This window comes from Chrysochloris asiatica, unplaced genomic scaffold (genome assembly GCF_000296735.1).
Source record: "Chrysochloris asiatica unplaced genomic scaffold, ChrAsi1.0 scaffold00024, whole genome shotgun sequence".
Lineage (NCBI taxonomy): Eukaryota > Metazoa > Chordata > Mammalia > Afrosoricida > Chrysochloridae > Chrysochloris > Chrysochloris asiatica.
This window is the reverse complement of record NW_006408542.1, coordinates 22,816,047-22,836,854: the sequence shown is the minus strand read 5'-3', so window position 1 is coordinate 22,836,854 and position 20,808 is coordinate 22,816,047. Positions and strand designations below refer to the sequence as shown.

General features: G+C 41.1%; 1 protein-coding gene across 1 annotated transcript; it reads right to left on the bottom strand.

Annotated features, from left to right (window-relative positions):
* Positions 1-3,527: 3,527 nt before the first annotated feature.
* Positions 3,528-15,527, bottom strand: STON1 (stonin 1). Its single transcript, XM_006839439.1, has 3 exons — positions 13,562-15,527; positions 4,325-4,527; positions 3,528-3,602 (listed from the first exon to the last, which is right to left on the bottom strand). Exons 1-3 carry the CDS (start codon positions 15,477-15,479, stop codon positions 3,528-3,530), a joined length of 2,196 nt encoding a protein of 731 aa, XP_006839502.1. The 5' UTR covers positions 15,480-15,527.
* Positions 15,528-20,808: the final 5,281 nt, after the last annotated feature.

Below are 20,808 nucleotides of genomic sequence, written 5' to 3'. Positions count from 1 at the left end.
TAATTCATTTTGCTTGGATCAATTATCAACACTTGTGGAAGCAGCAGTCAAGAAATTAAATGGCATATTGCATTAGGAAAATCTGCTGCACAAGATCTCTTTATCGTGTTGAAGCTCAAAGATGTCAGTTTGAGGACTAAGGTATGTCTGATGCAAGTCATGGTATTTTCAATAACTTCATATGCATGTGAAAGTTGGGCAATGAATAAGGAATACCATAAAAGAATTGATGCATTTGAATTATGGTGTTGGAGGAGAATATTGAAAGTACCATGGACTGCTAGAAGAACAAACAGATCTTTGTTGGAAGAAGTGCAGCCAGAATGCTCCTTGGAAGCCAGGATTGCCAGACTTCGTCTCTCATACTTTGGATATATTATCAGGAGGGACCAGTTACTGGAGAAGAATATCATATTTGGTAAAGTGAAGCGTTGGAAAAAAAGAGAAAGTCCCCCAATGAGATTGATTGGCAAAGTGGCAGCAGCAATGGGCTCAAGTATGGCAATGATTGTGAGGCTGGTCCAGGACCAGGCAGTGTTTCATTCTGTTGTACATAGATAGGGTCACTATGAGTTGGTACTGACTCAATGGCACCTAACAACAGCAGCAGCAGCAGCAGCAACAGTGAGCCTCAAGCATATGACGGTATGAGTATTGTCTCCAATGAGGTTAAAAAGAGCAGTTCTAGTGGAGTCCTGATATGGTGCTGTGGGATAATGTACTGAACCGCAAGGTCGGTTTGAACTTCTGGGTTGGCAGTTCAAATTCACCAGCTGCTCCTTGGGAAACCCTATACTGGGTTGCTATGAGTCAGAATTGACTCAAAGGCACTTAACAATAACAACAAGAAGTGCATTTTAGGAGCCCTATTTTGGCATTGTAGGATAAGCACTGGACATGGGTGGTTTGAATTGCTAGGTCAGCAGTTCAAACTCACCAGTCGCTCCTTGGAAAGCCTAACCTGGGTTTCTATGATCGTCAGAACTGACTTAATGGCACATAACAACAATAAGTGACTTTCCAGAAAAATAATGAAAAGCTGATTTGATACAGACCATCAGAAACATTTATTTTAATGTGTGTCTGGACAGGTTAACACACAATTATAATACAATTATTAGATAAAACATGAAATAAATTCTGTGGACCAACAAATAAAGGTTATTTGAAAGAATATTATACCAGTTCTGACCCAAAATTAATTTAGCAAATAGAGAAAAATACCTAATTATATTTAAGTCTCAACATAAATTGAAAGTGTATGGAAGATTTGCTTTTCAGACTAAAATAATACTTAGAATATAACAAACAAACAAACCAACAAACAAAAAAACCCCAATCCCACTGCCGTAGAGTTGATTCCAACTCATAACAACCCTATGTAGCATTTCCAAGGAGCAGAAAGACTAGAATATATAGATTTCAGAAATCTAAAATTTTTACCTTTCACTGTAATTACTAAAAGCAAATTACAAATAGAATTGTAATGGTTAATGTCATTGGCTTTTCATTAGAAACCAAACAATTATAGTCATTTTCCTGACTTTGAATAAAGAATTGTTGCCTCCTAGAAATCAAGACAGAATAATCTAGCATCTTTTATTTTGCTCATCTTTTAAAGAAAAATACTCTAAATTAGCCAGTTAGCACAAAATAGCATAATAGCAAAATTAGCATAAAATCATAATATGATTTAGACTTCTACTTAATAAAGGCTGTGTTACTTACAAAAATCCTTTATCGGCATCCATTCTTAGAATCTCTACTGTTGAAAACAATATTCGCGAACCTTAAAAATTCATCTTTAATATACACAAATATTTTAACTAACGTCTAATACCAGAATTCCATTTCTAAAGGAATCCCTCCAAGTAAAAAAGCAACGTGGTTTAGACTTTACACTAAAAAAAATCCCCATAATAACAGACAAGGCTTCTTCGTAATGCACACCAGAATAAAACAATAACAATACAGTGGGGGGAAAGACAGTATCAAATATAGCCCATGATTGCTTACCAACGTGGTAAAAGGAAGATACAAAAACCCAAAATCATGGATACCTCCAAATCTCCATTTTTGATTATGGTTATCAACATCATTCGACACCAAGTCATATTTCAGAGATGAGCACGAGAGGAAAATGAAGCATTTTGATTTGATTTATACGTCCTGTGGTTGCTCCACTGTTTGTATCAGTCAGTGCCAATGTAGCAAGAAGAGATGTAGACTGAGGGTAACAAATACGGCACCTCTGTAATCCAGAGTGCAACAAAAAAAATTAAATAAGCCACAGAGTAACCAAACATCAAAAACCACTTAGGCAACCTGAAACCTGGGTCATACCTAGACTAACAGTGCCTTTGGGCGTCAATAGGAAGCAAAAAACACTCTACACAGTTATAGAAACAGTTTTGATTCAAGCCCTGGAGCACAAACCTAACAAAAGCATAAAACATGAAGGTAAGTTAAAGAGTATTACTACAAGGTTTCCAGTTCATACATGCATGGGTTTATTCTAACAAAATGTGTTTATGCATGTCTCTGTGATCAATAGATGGAGATGACTGCAGACAAGCTCTCTTATTAATATACTTGTCTTAGTCTCATTAGGGTGCCTTCAAAAAAAACAGTGGCCCAATCAAAACAGTGGCTTCCAAGAGGATCTGCTAAGCCAGTTAAATTCAAGACAGAAGGCCCAGCTCAAAAGTTTACAGTGACTATTTATTGTGATTACAAAGGGGTAATCTTCATAGATTTTCTTGAAGGACACAGGACAAGCATGGGGACTTATTAGGAAATAGTTTTCTTTTCTTTTTTTTTCAATAGAAAACTTCATTGGTGAGAAAAAAGCCAGGAAAATTATACTAATTTTCTTCTTTTCATCACACCATACCTACTCATTCTTTGAGAGTACCAAGGGCTAGCCTATGATAATTTCATTTGGAAATCTTAACCATCTACCCTATATATATTTTCAGAATATTTTTGTTCCTAAAACTTAAAGAACATTTAAAAAGAACATAATTTGAGTCCCTCAGCGTTGTGAAAATTGTTGTTTGACATGATGTAAATCCAAGAGTGCAAAATTCTCTGAGAAAGAGAGATAGAAACACTGCCTTCCCACGTGTATAGACCTAGATGGAGTCTGTGTCAGGAAACACTAGCTTCACGTTTTGGTATTTTTGTTAATAAAGGTTTCTGTGAAATTTTTGTAGCAATACTTTTTGACTTACCTTCATATAAATCATTTGATTTCAGGTCTAAACTTCTCTAATCAGAGCCATTGGTCCTGTCCTAAACCTTCTACTCTGAAATCATTTTCACTATTGAGCACAGCTGGGTGTGGTTTCTGTTGCTGTGTGCCGCTGAGTGGGTTCTGACTCTGTAAAGGGTTTCTGAGAGTGGCTAGCGGGTTTCAGCTGCTGATCTTGTGGTTACCAGTTCAGTGCTTTATCCTATAGCACCACACCAGGTTTCAGGAATTACAGATTTGAAAAGTGGGTCGTGGTCAAGTTCTCTTGCTGCTCCTACTGAGTTACGCAGTCATCAGCTTTATCTGGGTCTTCTCCATCGATTTTAATCCATTTCTTTTCTATTTCAACCTATTATTCAAAAGCAAAAACATGGGCAACATTAACAAATACAAAATGGCAGTATCGCTTATGCAATCCTATTTTATACGTGAGGCAAGGGCTGTAGCCACCTCATCCTTTGAACATCAATTCTACAGAGTCACTCTACCCTCGAATAAGAGAACCATAGTTAAGACACACTGCTTTCCTTTGCATAGCTACATTTACAGTCCTTTCCTCCAGGTTATTTTGTTGAGGACTGAAACCATCATTCTTAAGAGTTTTCATAGACTATATGCAGAATATATCTGTGTATTGCAGATCTGGCTAGACATGTGATAGACTATACTCCCAAGTACCATCTATCCAGTCTTTGGCACACTGGAAGTTTCTAATTCACCAAGAATGATCTCTTAATTAGCTAGAATATTAACCAGTCAACTGGCTCCTTGTCTTTTGCTCAAATGTCACCTCTTTATTGAGGCCTTCTCTGAATGTCTTAGATAAGAAAGTCCACTCACTAGCCCATATCTGATTTGATTCTTAGAATTTGTCACTCTCCGAAATTATTTGCCTCCGAATTATTTTTTGTCTCTCACTACTCAAAGATAAGCTCCACAGGAGCAGAGCTTACTTGCTCACCACTGTGCCTGTTCAACAGATACTTACTAAATGGAAGAACACCATTTTGAAAAGGTCCACTACCAGGCTTAGATCTGCCCCAATTTGAACCAAAGACACTGGGTATATACCTGGATATTGTAGAAAGCTCGCTGGTACACATGCTTCTGAGGCTGGACATCACTCTCCAAGCCCAGAGACCTGACCTCTGTCCTTGAGGCACAGGTGTCAAGCGTAACAAACTGAACAGTAGCAAATGGGTACCAATCAGAGGGAATTTCTTGGTCAGATCCAAGCTCTAGTTTATATGACAGACAGTGGGGATGATCAGAACCTTGAGAAAAGAAACATCCAGTGGTCAGTCACAGTATCTCAATGGCCTTGAACATTTCTGTTGAACGTAATAGGCACTCATCTTTCTTATTAATAAACAAACCCATCAAAGGACCATCAAAATTCATGATTTGGCACCAAGGGGAAATCTATCTGCACTTTTAGAGTACTAGTTCTAAAGAAGTATAACTTTATTGCCATATGTATACATACTATATGCATACATTAACACCTAAAAATGGTTTCAATTAGAAGTGTTACTGGGTCTTCTTTAATTAAAAGATAAGAGTAATATTAAACAATTATTTGACTAGAATGAACTTAGGAACTTTATAAGCTTCTTTCTCTTAAGCAGACTGAATAAGCTCTTGTAATCATTTCACATTTGTCTGTTTTCTTACCACTCTATTTGTTTATAAATACTGCAAAGGTAAACTTCAGGCCAAATTAGGTCACATTATTCAAAACTTCTGATTCTTTACAGTTCAACTTATTGAAATCGTATTACATTTCAGAAAATATTCTGTAGAAAAGTCAAGGATACTCTCTTCAGTAGAACAGGTTATTATTTATGATTATAATTCTCAATCACACTCTTTAAAAGCTTTGACTAGAACAGATATACAATGTAGAGATGAGCACATTGGTCTTCAATGTTTCCACCTAATACATGCTTTTCATTTGATTCAATTTCTCATTTATTGAGCAGCTACTCTATGCCAGGCCTGGCTCTATGTAAGACTCAAGGACATCAGATGCATTCACGACATTAAATGGCTCATAAAAGTGTGTGTGCATTTGTGCATTATAATGAGGAAAAAATGTATGTTTTCAATGTATTCACTGGAGTAATTTACAAGTATTCTGTGATTCTGATGCATTGTTCAAAACATCTACATATCCAATGTGCCTAATTTTACTTAAATAACTGTATGAGGTGAGGTGACAATAATGTCAACAGCCAAATGATTAAGGTACTATACCACTGACAAAGCTGGAGAAAGAACATTTCCATCAGAACATACCTGTAGGCACAAAAACAAGGCTTTAAAGGATTTCACTTAATTCTTAAAAGATAAATTGCCTTTCATTCCTTACAACCTGTTCCTTGTAGAGACTAGTAGAATTCTAAGGTTTTAAAAAGGCCTTGGGAAGCCATCAGTCAGTGAATCAATAGATGCTCCTTAGCCAATTTATACCATTTACATGTTGACTATGAAAATGATGGCCACTGAGGTGCTTGCAGGCACCCAGATCACATATCATGCAAGAAGATGGTAACTATTCCCACCCACCTATACCCAAGGGGTTTCCATATTCTCTATCCTTTCTAGTCTTCTGTCTGTACTGAGGATACAGCTAAATGCATTTCATCTTAATTCTGGCATTGTTAAATTCTAGGTCTCAGTTTCTCTACCTGAAAATAGAGATGATGACAGATAATAATAACATGAACTTTGCAGAGGTATTCTGAGGTTAAAGCATTTGACAGACACGGAGCAGTAAATAGTGCTGAGCAGGTATCTGGTACATAGACATGCTGGACACATATTTTTATCTTATAAAGTGTCATCATTTATAAATCCATTTCATTAATTACTATGATTTTTGCTGATAAAAGGACTGTGAATTATACATTTTCATAGCCAAAAGTGAAATTAGACAGTTATCAAATCTGATATCCACATTTTATAGGAAAAATGGTTCGGAATATCTTACAATGAAAAATTCTTACTGAAGTGAAAGACCTAATACTCTGAAAATATTAGGAACAAAAGTTTTTAGAAAAATTTTCTCAAAGGAATCTGGTAAAGGTGGAGAACATTTTTCCTTTCAAGTTTTCTGGCGTACTTTTCCAGACTTTTAAAAACTGTAAATACTCTACAGTGGCATATTCCTCCTTCAGATTTTGGGCTTCACAAGAGCAGGGGTCATTGTGTGTCCCTAGCACAACGTTGTTGAATGAAGAAATGGGCTAAAATAGAGGAAAATCATGTTATTTGGCCTAGTACTGACCACCAGGGGGCACTCTCTGTTTTTGGAAATTATTGTAGTTAGTTTCCCCTATGAACAAGACACTGGTCCTGCTGTTTCATCATCACAATCCTTGCTGTTTGAGCTCATTATTGCAGCCACCGTGCCAATCCCTCACATTGAAAGTCTTCCTTTTCATCACTGACCCTCCACTTTATCATGCATGATGTCCTCCAGGAACTGGTCCCTCCTGATAACATATCCAAAGTATGTGAGGCTAAGTCTCGCCTTCTTGGCTTCTAGGAAGCATTCGCATTCTGGCTATATTTCCTCCATGACAGATTTGCTTATCTTCTGGCTAAAAACCCAAAACCAAACCCATTGTCATCAAAGCCAATTCTGAGTCACAGAGACCTCCATATAGGATAGAGTAGAACTCTCCCATACAGTTTCCAAGGCTGTACGCTGTTTTGAAAGCATGCATCATATTCTCCTAAGGAGCTGCTAATGGGTTCGAACTGCTGATTTGGTTAGAAGCTGAGTGCTTTAAGCATGGCACCCCCAGGGCTCTGTTCTAGAAGCCAGTGGTATATAAAATATTCTTCACCAAGAGCATAATTCAAATACATCAATTCTTCAGTCTTCTTTATTCATTGTTCAGGTTTCGCATGCATAGGAAGCAACTGAAAAATACCACGTTTTGGGTCAGGTGCACCTTAGTCCTCAAAATTACTATCTTTGTTTTTGACACTTTAAAGAGGTATTTTGCAGCAGAATCGCCCAATGCAGTATGTCATCTGATGTCTTGATGGCTGCTTCCACGGGACTTGGTTGTGGCTCCAAGGAAAATTAAATCCTTGACAACGTCAATACTTTGTCTATTTATCATGATATTGGCTATTGGTCCAGTTGTAAGAATATTTATTTTCTTTATGTTAAGGTGTTAAGGAGCCCTGGTGGCACAATGGTCAAAGCACTCTACCATGGCAGCCTGCTTCCATAAAGATTACGATCTGGGAAATTCTGTAGGGTTATTATGAACCACAATAGACTGGACAGCAATGACTTTCTTTTGTTAATACTCTCAGGATAAACCCATCACCTTCCAGCTGATTCCAACTCTCATACAGGTTGTTGTTGCTATGTGCCATCAAGTCAGTTCTGACTCATAATTATCCTGTACAGGGCTTCCAAGGAGTGGCTGGTGGGTTAGAACAGCCAAACTTTTAGCAGCTTAGTGCTTATCCTAAAGTGCCACACCAGGATTCTGTATATATGACACAGGATGTTTCCACAAATGCATTTCTATGCGCTGCAAGAATATCCATGAGTATAGTAGAACATACAGAGGGCAGAATTCTGAAAAGTTCTTAGCCATAACTAAACACCTTAAAGAAATGATTTACTGGGCTTTGGGGCTGTGCACCAGTCTCAAGGGTTATCTAGGTCAATTGGAATAACAGAACCCACACAGAAAGTGTTCTCTACCCTACTTTGAATAACAACTGGGATCTTAAAAACTTGTAAGCAGCCATCTAAAGTGCAACCATTGGTTTCTCCGTAATCTGGAGCAAAGAAGAGTGAAGAAAATCAAAGACTTAAGGAAACAATTGGTCCAAAGGACCACATAAAACACAGCTTCCATGACTCTGAGACCAGAAAAACTAGATAATGCTCAGCTACCACTATCTACTGACTGCTCTGATCAGGATCACCATGGAAGGTCCTGGACAGAGTGAAAGAAAGAAAAGAAAATGAGTAGAACAAAATTCAAATCCATAAAAAGATCAGACTTACTGATATGGCATAGATGGGTAGAACCCTGAGACTGTAACTCTTACACACCCTTCAAGCCTGGAACTTAACCAATTCCAGAGATCAATTTTCTGTTAAACTACAGGCCTTTCAAAAGAACAGTAACACCAGGGAGGGATGCACTCCTCAGGACCAACAGTCAATAGAGAGCAAAAGGGAAATATTTGCTTCAAAATAAAGTTCAGAAGGCAGAACGGGGTAGGAAAGAAAGATGGGTGGAAAAGGGGAACCCAGAGAGGAGGTAGAAAGTGTGCTAATACACTGAGAGGATTGTAACCAGCTTCACAAAACAAAACGTGTATAAACTGTTAAATGGAAAACGAATTTGCCCTGTAAACTTTCACCAAAACCACATTATAAAGTTTTTCAAAAAACAGCTAGTTGATTTCTGATCCCTCTTGAACATGAATACCTCACATCTGAAAATGAATTGTTGGAAGATAGACGAAATGAATGTTAGAGGGGATGATGCAAGACGGGGAGGAGAGAGCTACCAATGAGCAAAGAGCAAAAACAAAGGCAGGCTGTATGGATGTATTTTCAAATAGTGAAACTGAGAAATTAGAAATAGACCTATTTGTTAATTGACTTTCCTCAGATTCATGCCACTATACACACCTTCTTTGGCTACATTAGTATCATATCTCTCTATTTTTTCTTTCCTCCCTCCATACTCAAAATGTCAGGTGTTAGGAAAAGGTTCCTGTCATCATTCACACTTTGTGTACTGGTGTGGCACTGTGGGTTAATGAGCTGAACTGCAATGTCGATTTGAACTTCAAGGTTGGCAGTTCAAGCTCACTAGCCATTCCACAAAAACCCTACACAGGGTAGCTATGAGCCAGAACCGATTCCACGTCACACAACAACAATGAGGTACTTACTGAATCCATAGTAAAAGGAGTAGCCAGCATTGTCATGTTAGAAAAGACATCTGTGGAGCAGCAGCCCTTACCATTTCTCCTGAAATCACATGCAGTGATTTAATGAATATGAAACATTATCTCATAAATCCCCAGGAGTGAAGGGAAACAAAAGAAAAAAGAATTTATATTAATGCAAAATACACTTACAGTCTGTTCATTTCCATCTTTGATTTTTTTTTTTTGCCAATAATTAAAAATAGATGTTTAAAAACTAACTTGAGAAGGGTAACTGTTTTAAAAGCTAAAAAAAAAAAAAGCAAAACACTTTTTATTCTCTATACTCAACGCTCACATAGTAAAGACAGCGATGCATCAAGTACCTGCCACTCTGGTCCTCCGGCATCAAGCGCTGACATCACTGGAGCATTTGTTAGAAACACAGTATCCCGGATCCCATCAATCAGCATCTACATTGTAACACACTAAGACAAAGATGTCCTCACTGCCCCACCCTTACTCTTTCTATACTTCTCTCTGAAAGCAAATTGTGCAGTAGCTTCTCAGGGCATGCCCCCCTGCTTCTGAATTACTGAGGAAGTCTGAGGGGGCAGGATCAGATTATCTCAGATGAGCCCCACCCCCACCCCAGGCCAGCTTGGAGCCCCACCACCTTCAGGACTACCTGACATTCCCACTGCCTTCTTCCTTGGCCTCCTCTGTGCACAGACCTGATCTGAAGAAAGCAACTTGGATCCCAAAGAATTTGGTTAGTGAATTACCACTGTCTGATGAAAATACTTATAAGACCTTGTTCTGTGTGGGCTGGTGTTATGACAGGTTTCCCAAGGAATCCCTCAAGGTCAAGATCAAGTCCAGTCAGCCTCTCTGGGAATGTCCATTCTTGTCATTGTTCTCAGTGGTCTCATGGCAATACTTTATTAAGTGATGGAGTTCTGGAAGCACATGGTTACACAGAGCTGGGAAAAATGAGCTCTGCCTAGGAGACCATAACAGGCTTCACAGCAGAGGGGCAAGGTCAGTAGTTCTCAACCCTGGTGGTCTGGGAAAGCCTTTTACAGACCCCAGAAGTAAAAGTTGGTTACCCCCCCCGAGTCTGAGGAGTAGGACGATGTCTGAATATGACTGTTTTAAAGGCTCTAATGAGTCTGGTAGGAGTCCTGGTATGGTGCTGTAGGTTAATGTGCCAGACTGCAAATCCATCTGAACTGCAAGGTCGGTGGTTCAAGCTCACCAGCCGCTCCTTGGAAACCCTATACAGGGTCACTATGGGTTAGAACCGACTTGACAGCACTTAACAACAACGAGTCTAGTAGCATAGTGGATTATAAACTGGGCTGCTAACTACAAGGTAGCAATTCAAATCTACCAGTCATTCTGTGGGAGAAAGATGAGGCTTTCTGCGGGATTTACAGCCTTAGAAGCTCTATACAGGGTCGCTATGAGTCAGAACCAGCTTGGTGACACACAACCACCACCACCTCCAATGACTCAAAGAAAGCAGTGGTCGCTCAGTGGTGGAATTTTCACTTTCTATGTGGAGTCCTGGTTTGGAGCTGCAGGAATGGTGCTGTAGGATAAGCACTGAACCGCAAAGTTGATTTGAACCACAAGGTCGGCAGTTCAAACTCACTAGCTGCTCCTTGGAACTTTTATACAGGGTCGCTAAGAGTCAGAACTGACTCAACAGCACTTACAACAACTGTGGAGACCTGTGTTATAGTTCCAGCCAGAACATCTCATTCACAGCCACCACCTGCCTGTCAGTGGAGGCCTGGTGTTACTATGATGCTGAACAGACTTCAGTGGAACTTTCAGACTAAAATGGACTAGGAAGAAAGGTGTAGTAATCCACTTCCAAAAATCAACCAATGAAAATCCTATGGCGCACAAATGATCCAATCCCATTATACATGGAGTCATGAGCTGATTTGATGGCAACCAATAACAACAAATCATTCTAATGCACAGCCAGGATTGAAAAACACTGACCTAGATTTTAAAAGGATGAGTGGTCAGGGGATCCCAGGCTCTTTCTGCTCATGGCATCAGCACCACCTGACTTTCTCCCTTCCACCTTTCCTTCTCCCCCCAAAACAATAATCTGCCATCACATCCAGGGGCACCTCCTTTGAATGCTTATCTCCTCTTCTCTGTGTTCAGCATATCTTACCTCCTACAGCCTCCCTATATCTTTAATAGGCTTCTGAAATCTCTTCCACCCTGCATGCAGGCTGTTCTAAAGCAAGGGAGGATTCCGCCCTAGCCATGCCAGAAGACCTGTCTGATGCTCTGTGGACCATGAATAAAGCCTGCACCCCATGACACGACTCCCGAGGTCCTTCATGTGCTGGTTCCTCTCCCACCACTCAACAAGCTTCAGAATTGAAGTAAAACTTCCCTGCTACACGCCTGGGGTTCTGTGTTGCTGTCTTGATGACATCCTACTCATTCTTCTAGACTATTCTTCTTCACCTCTCCAGCAAAGCCTTCCCTAAGACCTCCAAGCAGTTTCTCTGAGATTCGGATGGTATGTTTGTACATGCTGGAATAAAGCACATTTCCATGGTGTATTTGGATACTTGCTTCTGTGTCTGTCTCACTACTAGGCTGTTACATTTCTGGAGAGTAAGGATCATGCTTGTCTCTAACTTCCAAGGACCCAGGAATACAGCATGCACCTAAAAGAAACCTAGTGGGAATTTGTTGAATGAATGAAAGCGCCTTCTTCTCAATAAATTCTTTCTGATTGAATCAATTAGGTCTACCCTTCACTCTGGGGGAAGAAGCTTTAGTTTCCCAAAATGAGAAAGGAATGATTTGTGAAGGTTTTCAGGTTGGGAAATAAGCTTGGATTCCCTGGTCAAGACCAGTTAGAGCATTCCCTCAGAGTCTCCTGGAGGTGGAGAGGCAGGAGCAGGTTCTCTGAGATCCTCTACCTTATGCGTTCGGTTGCTAACCATAAAGTCAACAGCTCAAATCTACCAGCCACTCCTCAGAAGAAAGGTGAGGCATTCTGCTCCAGTGAAGATTTACAGCCTCAGAAACCCTATTACGGGGTTATTATCAGTTGGAACCAACCACCACCACCACCCTCATGCCCCTCTGATCCCCCAGGACTAGCCGGCAGGGCGAATCCTTTATGCATCTCATTAAACGGTAGTGCTCTCAGCTTGACTACACAGTAGATTCCCCAGAGAGCTTTTACAAACTACTGATGCCTGGACCCCAACCCCCAGAGAATTTTACTTAATTGGTACAGAATGAAGTCTAAACATCAGTTTTATTTAAAAGCTCTCAGGGTACTCTGACACGCATGTAAGAAATACTACTACAGGGAAACCCCAAACAAAAATGCCTCTCTGAAGTCCAAAGCTTGGTGACCCTGGAGGCAATTTACACCAGGCTGTGAACTATTTGGAATGGGGTGGGGGGTCAAATCATATTTGTCTTTATTCTTAACACCTGGTCCACAGTAAATGCTCAATAAAGGTTCAATTGAATGAATGAATGCATCAACCCGGATCCCCAAAATCTATCTCCCAATTTAGCTCTATACCCCCGTGTTCTGCTGAATATAAGTCAATGAAAATAGGGTGGGGGGCTATAGTTTCAAAATTTGCTTTTTTGCTCTAATGTTATTACACCCACTAGTAATTTGTTATCCTAAAATAAATGTGGTGTCTTTTCAAAGTTCTAATAGTTCCTAGGTTAATAATATTAATTCTATTATAGTTTCTAGATTAACAGTTTTTGTTGCAAAATCAAAGATTGACTGAATTTGCCTTGTAACAATTGAGCTGTGTACACCTAATTCTAAAATAACCAGTTGAGAAGACTAAATCGGTTAATTCTGCCATTGGAATCAACTTTGGGACCAAATGGAAGGCTGTCTTATTTCACATAGCAGGGAGCAAAACCTAAAATAGAAAGTGGCACTGATTGAGCATACAAAAAAATAAAATAAAATAAAAACAATTCATTCCAAGCAATCCATAGATGACAGATCTTAAAATCTGCGACATAATAAGGGACTGAACCTAAGATACATTAGTAACATTTCTAATACTTGTGGTTGATGTCAAGAAGCCCAACCAGACATGACTATAAACATTCCCTCAGTGCTACCACCTACAACCAAATCCTAGCCTAGGATGCTATTTGCTATGGTTTTTAAAAAAGAGTAAATCAATAAGCACAGGAGGAGAAAACAAAGCAGTTGCAGGACTAAGTATATTGTCCCCTCTGACCCAGATCTGACACTGGGTGGTGGTTAAGTGTGGCCCCAACAAGCCGCTATGAGTAGAATTTCAACCCCCAGAGAACTTCACATAAAAATCCACTTGGGGGTTGAATATTTACTTGAATTCTTGTCAGGAAGCCGGTCTATCTTCCACACCACAGCCCGGTAGGCGCTCTCATATCTTGCTGACCCCACAGTGACCTGTATGACAGGTTCTGTCTCGGGTTCCTGTAAACTCCCCAGACATGCCCGGCGGTTCATTTTGGCTTTCAGAGACTTCTGTCTCTGGAGGTTCATGGTCCAGAGGGCCTTGATCCACTGTGATGGGACAGGAAAGTGTATCATTATGTTGTCACAGGACCTCAAAGGACCAGCTTGGGATGATGGTCTCTGAGCCAATGGGGCCATGTTGACAAAGGACTGGAGCTCCACATACGCTCCCTGGACGACGACCACAGACTTCACGGAAAAAGGAAGGTCTTCACCATGATATAAAGTCTTGAAACGCATCAGCTCAAACCGACAGGCATCCAAAGGAACAAACTTAATGATTCTTGATTGCTCAAATTCTTGTGCTTTCACACATGTATGAAAATGATAGTCAAGGATGTCAATCCCCTGCTTCTTTTCTGGCTCCTTTTCAAAATAGCGGTCATCTCGCTTCTGCAGCTCAAGGTCATTCAAGGTTAAAAAGCATTCTGTGTTCCCATTCACAAAGCATAGGCAACAGATTTGCGTTATCACAGCACTTTCCACCAACTGTCCTTCTTTAGTGATCCTTCCCCAAAAGTTGTCCATCATTTCCAGGGAAATTTCTTGTTCCTCATAGTTCCTTTTTGGTTTTGAAACAGCTGGCAGTTTCATCAGCTCTTCATCCACAGTAGTAAGAAAGTCGAGGAAATCATGGTAGTCTGTGGACCCCAACTTCAACATCTGCTCTATGTCTGCTTCATGAACTACTTCTGTCTTAGAATGGTACTTCCTTTTTTCCGTGTACGACACATGCTCAATCTTCACAGTATGGATTTTTCCTGCCACGCTAAAGTTCTCAACTTTGGGTTCAGAAAGTCTGCAGTGTGGATCAAGCTGTAACTCTTTAAATGGTTTCTCTAACCCCTTCTCATAATACATTTGCAAAATCCCTCCAGGTAATACTTTCAGAAAAATTGGTCCCCACTGCCTGGATGACATCATGTTCTTCTTCTCAGGAATTCTCAACATGAAAGACCAGCCAGCTTTTGGCTGACTCCTAAAGAGTGTGTGGGGGACGAAGGAAGAAGCAGTGTCTTCGGCGTACAGACACTGCATTGACACACTCCCAAGTGACCCTTGATTCTCAGTGGACTGGAGGTGTTCAAGCTTCTCACAGATATAGTTGAGTGAGCATTGATTGAGGCTTTTTTGATCGATGGGTGTCTCCTTGTCTCTCGATGAGAATGTCTTCCTGCTTCCTTGGGGGTCATAGGTTAACTGGGGAGCACTGCCTTCATCTTTCCAAAACGGACTTGAAAAGGCACAGTCATCCTGAAAATACTGAAACTGTGGAGTGTCGCTTTGGAACCCGTGAGGGCTAGTTTCTTCTAGAAGACCCACTTTGGGAGCTGGATGTGCACATGAGTGTTCACTGGGCCAGGAAGCCTGGGGTAAACAGGCTGGTTTAGTAGGTAATAAGGAAGAAGCTGTTCCTGGTGTTGTGAGTGGACTATTTGAAGATGTTTCTGGGCGAGGATAAAGTACATGAGTCCCAGCTTTGGGGATGCCCGGAAAGCCTGGAAAGTCTTTGACAGGTGTAGAAAGAGGGGAGTTGCTTGGAGGTCCTGGGCTGAGGTAAAAGTCCACGATGGGAGATGGGAGCGGGGTGCTGCAGGTGGAGGAAGAGCCACTGGAAAATTCCCTAGGGCCAGAAAGGTTCAGCTTGAGTCCTTTAGGTCTGCAGACACTTTGATGTTCCAGAGGGAAATTCTTTGACTTCTGAGAAGACTGAAAAGTGGAGTCATCATCAAACGTAACCCAGTTGCCTGGGTTCGTGGAGCACATCTTTGGGATCCAACTGCAGTCTTGTCAGTGGATCAGATATGTTGTCTCTAGTAAAGGAAAAAGATAAAACAGGAGTATAAAATGAGGAAAAATAATTTACTACAGATTTTTAGTTCTGAGAAATAATCAGATGTAAAAGCACCCAGATTTACAGATTAACTGGATTCAAAGAAATGTTTAGAAGCTGTAGCACTTTTGAACTTTTGATTCAAACCAAGTCTTGGCGCATTTATCATGGGCAGTCCAAAGTGTATATGAGGTTTACAACTGAGCAACATTTTCAAATTTCAATAATAGTGATCTAAATGACACTGTGAAGTAAGACTAGGATCCGCAATTCTCAGCTGAGATCACTTGGGCTTAGGGCTACTATCTAATGTTATCCAGCTTGTAAGTGGCACAACCAAGATCTTTTTTAAGTAACTACTTTATTGAGATATAAATCATGTAACAAAAAAAATTCATCCTTTTGACATGCACAACTTGGTGATTTTAAGTATATTTGATGAAGTTGTGCAATCATCACCCGTGTCTGGTTCCAGAACATTTCATCACTCCAAAAGAAACCCCATACCCATTAGCAGTCATTCTCCCTTTAAGCCCTGGCAACCACTAATATTATCCTCTTTCTCTATGGATTTACCCTACTCTATAGATTTCATATAAATGGAATCATATAATATGTGACCTTTTGTGATCGATTCTTTTACTTTGTTAAGGACCACTGAGTTGGTTCTAACTCACAGCGACCTTGTAAAGGGTATCCGAGGAGCAGCTGGTAGGTTTGAACTGTCGACTTTGTGGTTCACAGTCCAGTGCTGATTCTACAGCACCACACCAGGAGTCCTTCTTCTACTTAGTACAGTGTTTTTGAGGTTCATCCAGGTTGTAACATGTATCAGCACTGTGTTCTTTCTTAAGGCTCAATAATAGCTCGTTGCATGAATATATCACATTTTGTTTATCCATTCATCAGTAGATGAACATTTGGATTGCTCCTACTTTGCGACGACTGCAAATAGAGCTGCAATAAACATTTGCGTACATATCTTTGTGTGGACATGTATTTTTCAATCGGGCTGCGAACCACAAGGTCAGCAATTCAAAACTACCAGCTGTTCTGCGGGAGACAGACGAGGCTCTCTGCTCCCATAAAGATTTACAGCCTCGGAAACCCTGTACAGGGTTGCTATAAGTCAGAACCGACTCCTCCGCACAGAGCCACAACCACCACAGGCATAAAAAAAAACTTCAAGCACAATTTAACATAATAACATAAATGATTGAATTGCTCTGATGGTTACACCAGAGACAATGAGCTGAAGGAGCACAGCACTGACCAGGGGGTTGGGGAACTAGAATGCTGACCACTGCCCTGCCAATCCCAGCAGCGTATAGCCTCCACCTCTACAAACATGTCATTAAACTAGAATGATCTCTGAGGTCCTTTCCAACTCTAAAACCTATTTTGTGATGCTTGATGTCCAACTGAAATTTTTTTTCCATAAGAAGAAATTGTGTTACTACTAAGTATATAGTCCTTAGTGCTGGGATCCTTACAGAACGTGAAATCCAGTGATGTGAAAACTCATAACGTGTTGGAATACTGCCCATGGGAAAGGCTGTTTCTCTCCCTCCAGACTGCCTCCTGCCACCCCTTGTGGATAATGAAGGTTCAGCAAAGGCAATCATTCAGACTTGGAAAACAGCCAACACAAAGAAAAAGGGCCTGGGGCATAACCGGGGACAGGACACTCGGTGTTGTCATTTGCTACATCCACACATTCCTGAAGGCACAAAAACACACAGCAGAGCAGCAACCGAGGCTGGCCGCCTCGCTCTGGGATGGCATTTCACTGTCACTGCCCATTAAGCTGAAGTTTCCACAAAGCACTTGCCCCTGGAAGCTGAGCAGAACAGCTTGATGTTTTCATGGATGCCACCAGGAGACAGAGGCAGGAAATCAGCAGCAACATTATTTGGCCCATCCCCATCCCACCCTCTTTAGAAGGATTCCAGCCAAAATAACTCATCACACAGGGTAAGAGATCATGAAAATATTTACTTTCACTGGGTTTCTTAAAAGAATGATGTCCAAGAGAAGAAATAATTCAGCTTCAGACTGAATCCTATTCTGATCTACACAAAATGTTTTGCTTCACCAATTTTACCTTAATAGCTTCAAAATTTGGCAAAGTGATGCCGGTTTCTTCATTCTTTTTCTTATTGTGCAACATACAAAGAGATTCCCACACAACAGACAATAAATAAAATCAATCCCATTATTTTGAAAATGACCCTTAAAGTTTTTTTAAAACACACCTTACAAAAAAATGTTCTAACCTGAGCCCCAAATCTATGCAAAACACCAACCAGAAAGACGGCACTCTCACCTGGAAGCTCACCACACCACAATAATCTGCCCCTTAGACATCAGGCTGTGGGAGACACAACCACAAGACGACTTCCTCAGGGTTGCTCAAAGATAACACCAGCTCAGCATCAATTTGGATCAAATTCTGAGAATGGCTTTCATAACTCAGCCTGCCCCATTTCCTGTCCCTGTAACTAGACGTCCTACCTTATGATGAAAAAATTCTCCAAATTGTTATCTCACAAATATGTTCCGATTTCATCCACTCTTCAATCCTGACAGACTATATCTCATTCCCTAAACTCTGTGTAACTCCCTGCAGAGACCTTACTCCCCATAGTAACCTCACCCCAATCTATTCTCAAGGGTCCACTCCTGCTGTTCTTTGTTGTGTCCCTTTACTTTTCTTCAGAAACCATTCAAATAAAAGGTAAACATGAAGCTCTCTACCTTGTTCTGCGAACTGTTGGTTGAAATCAGATTAGATGCATTTGGTTGTTGAATCAGCATTCCAGGCTGCTTGCAGCTGAAGATTGTGTCCCACTTCAGTGTGTGTCTGTGGAGAGCAATACCCTCCTGAATTGGTCCCTAGTGTTTGGCTTCTCCGTGTCTGCCTGATGGTGAGGGCACCCTGATGCCGATTCAGCAGAACTCAGGGAAACGTCACCAACACCCATTAGTAGCCTTCTGCTAAGAGACTTTTCTGGGAATCGCCCCCAGTGCGAAGGCTGAATTTGGTCCTTTATGCCCCTGCCTTTTTTGCTTTGCAACAATGCTGCATAATCTCAAGAAAGAATGTCTTAATGTCAGTATCTGTGTAGTTTCATTGGCTGTTCCCCAAATAAGGAATTCTCAGTCTCTCCCCAATGCCAGACTCCTCAACAGCAACATTGTAACAGGACAGAGCAGTATCTGCAAAGCCTTTGGTGTTGTTTTGCTCTGCTAATGACCTTCGCTACTTCTCCAGTGCCTATTCTGAAACAAAGTCCAATTTAGGGGCAGCCCAGAGCAAAAGTGCACCTATGAAGAATTTTTTAAAGGCTTGCTATCAAAGCTTTTAAACCATCACTCCCCTTAAAACTCTGTTCCTTTAAAAAGGGAAACCAAACACTTGAAGCCAAATGTAATCATAAAACAACACCAAATCCTCAGTGATGTTAAAAAGCCTGTATAACACACCCTCATGTGAGGTCACAGCACTGAAGTGCCCACAGGCCCCACATACTGTATTATTAGCACATATGCTCTGCAGCCATAATATTTAATCACAGACATGTGCGGTTTTCAATTCAGCTATGTGACAAGAAATAACATTTGTAAACCATTAAGCTACAGCAAAACCTACCCATGCCTTCAAACCATGCTGGTTCCAACTTAACACTCCAAATGAGGGCAAACCTTGCTCCTCCCCTGTGGCATTTAACCCTCACTTCTCTAGGATAAATTTTGGCCCCATCAATTTCTCTACCTTTATTTTACTGATCTGTCCATTCCATAAATTTAGAGCACGGGTTGAATCCCTGGATGATGAAAATGATTAAGCTCACTTGGCTGTAAACCAAAGGTTGAAGGTCTGTGTCTACACTGAGGTGCCTCAGAGAAAAGGCCTGGTGATCTATACTGAAAATCCTATGGAGCACTGTTCTACTTACACACATGGGTTACCATGAGTTGGAGCCAGCAGGAATGCAACTGATGATCAGGAGCAGATATCAACTCAAACTGGCCAGTCAAAGGAGATGGCCTTTATGTGACCAAAGAAAGAAATTGGAGCTGAGCAGGTATTCTGGTTTCTGAATTTTACTTTTATTGTCATGCTCATATCACTGTCACAGATGCTATGTAAATCTAATAAGGAACAGACATCTCTGAACCTCAGTTTTCTCATCTGTAAAGTGGTCATTTCAATATTTACCTTATATGTAAATTACCTCATAATAGTATATATTCCTTTTCCTTTCTCCTTCTCTCCCCACTATCCTCCCTCCTCCTCCTGCTTTCCCTGACCCCAGTCTTCAGGACACATACTTTCTCTAGTAAGGAGAAAATCAGAGAGCCCAGACTCTAAAGTTTACTTTAGCAGCAGGATTTGTTACAAATCTCTTTAGAGCTGCAGTATTTCTGTCCTGCAGAGTTCATGGCCAGACCTTATTCTCCAGATCTGACCATGTAGTTCCTGTCTATCTGCCTGAATCCCTCCTCAGGAATTCTCCTTGGAGACGGCATCTCCCAAAAAGGAGAGAAGTTCACAAGTGTGGAAAAACAAAACCTACGGTCAAATGCCATTCAGAACTCCTGAGTTCAGCAGGAATTGGCAGGTCTCTTCCTGTCAATCCTTCCAGAGCCTGTAGGATGCTCATGTCCTCGAGGGCCTCCAGGAGGAGAGTGATATGCCACTGTCCCCAAACCAAGAGCCCATATGAAGGGTGTGCCTCAGAACATTCTGGAAAGTTACTCTTAAGATAAAGCGTCTAGGACCAGGGAACACACCGTCCTCCTTGAACACTTGGCACCCAATGTTTTCATTCTAATCATGAAGACCGGCTCTGGGCCTGTGGCCTCCTAGCTGACTTAGCAGGGCATCTTCTACAAGCAGTGTAACACCATTGCTCTCAGGACACACAGTGAATGCTCACAGAGACATAACCCTTATACTTTCCCAGGCCCCACATAAGCCAAGGTGGAGATAAACTCTTGTCTTTGATCTGAGCAAGCATGCAAGGGTATTCTTCTCCAGGGCACCTTCCAGGCACTAAGTTCCCATCACTGCAGCTCTGACCCCAGCACTAATGCTTCCCAGCCTCCAGGTCCTGGGCCTCTCCATGCCCAGGCAGGGGCTTCCTCGAAGGATGCAGACCCTCCCACAATGGATGGACTCTTCCTGGGGCCATAGCCTGCCTCACCTAACACCTGTCCCTAAGGAGGCATCCAGGTTCTCCCAGAACAGATGGTGGA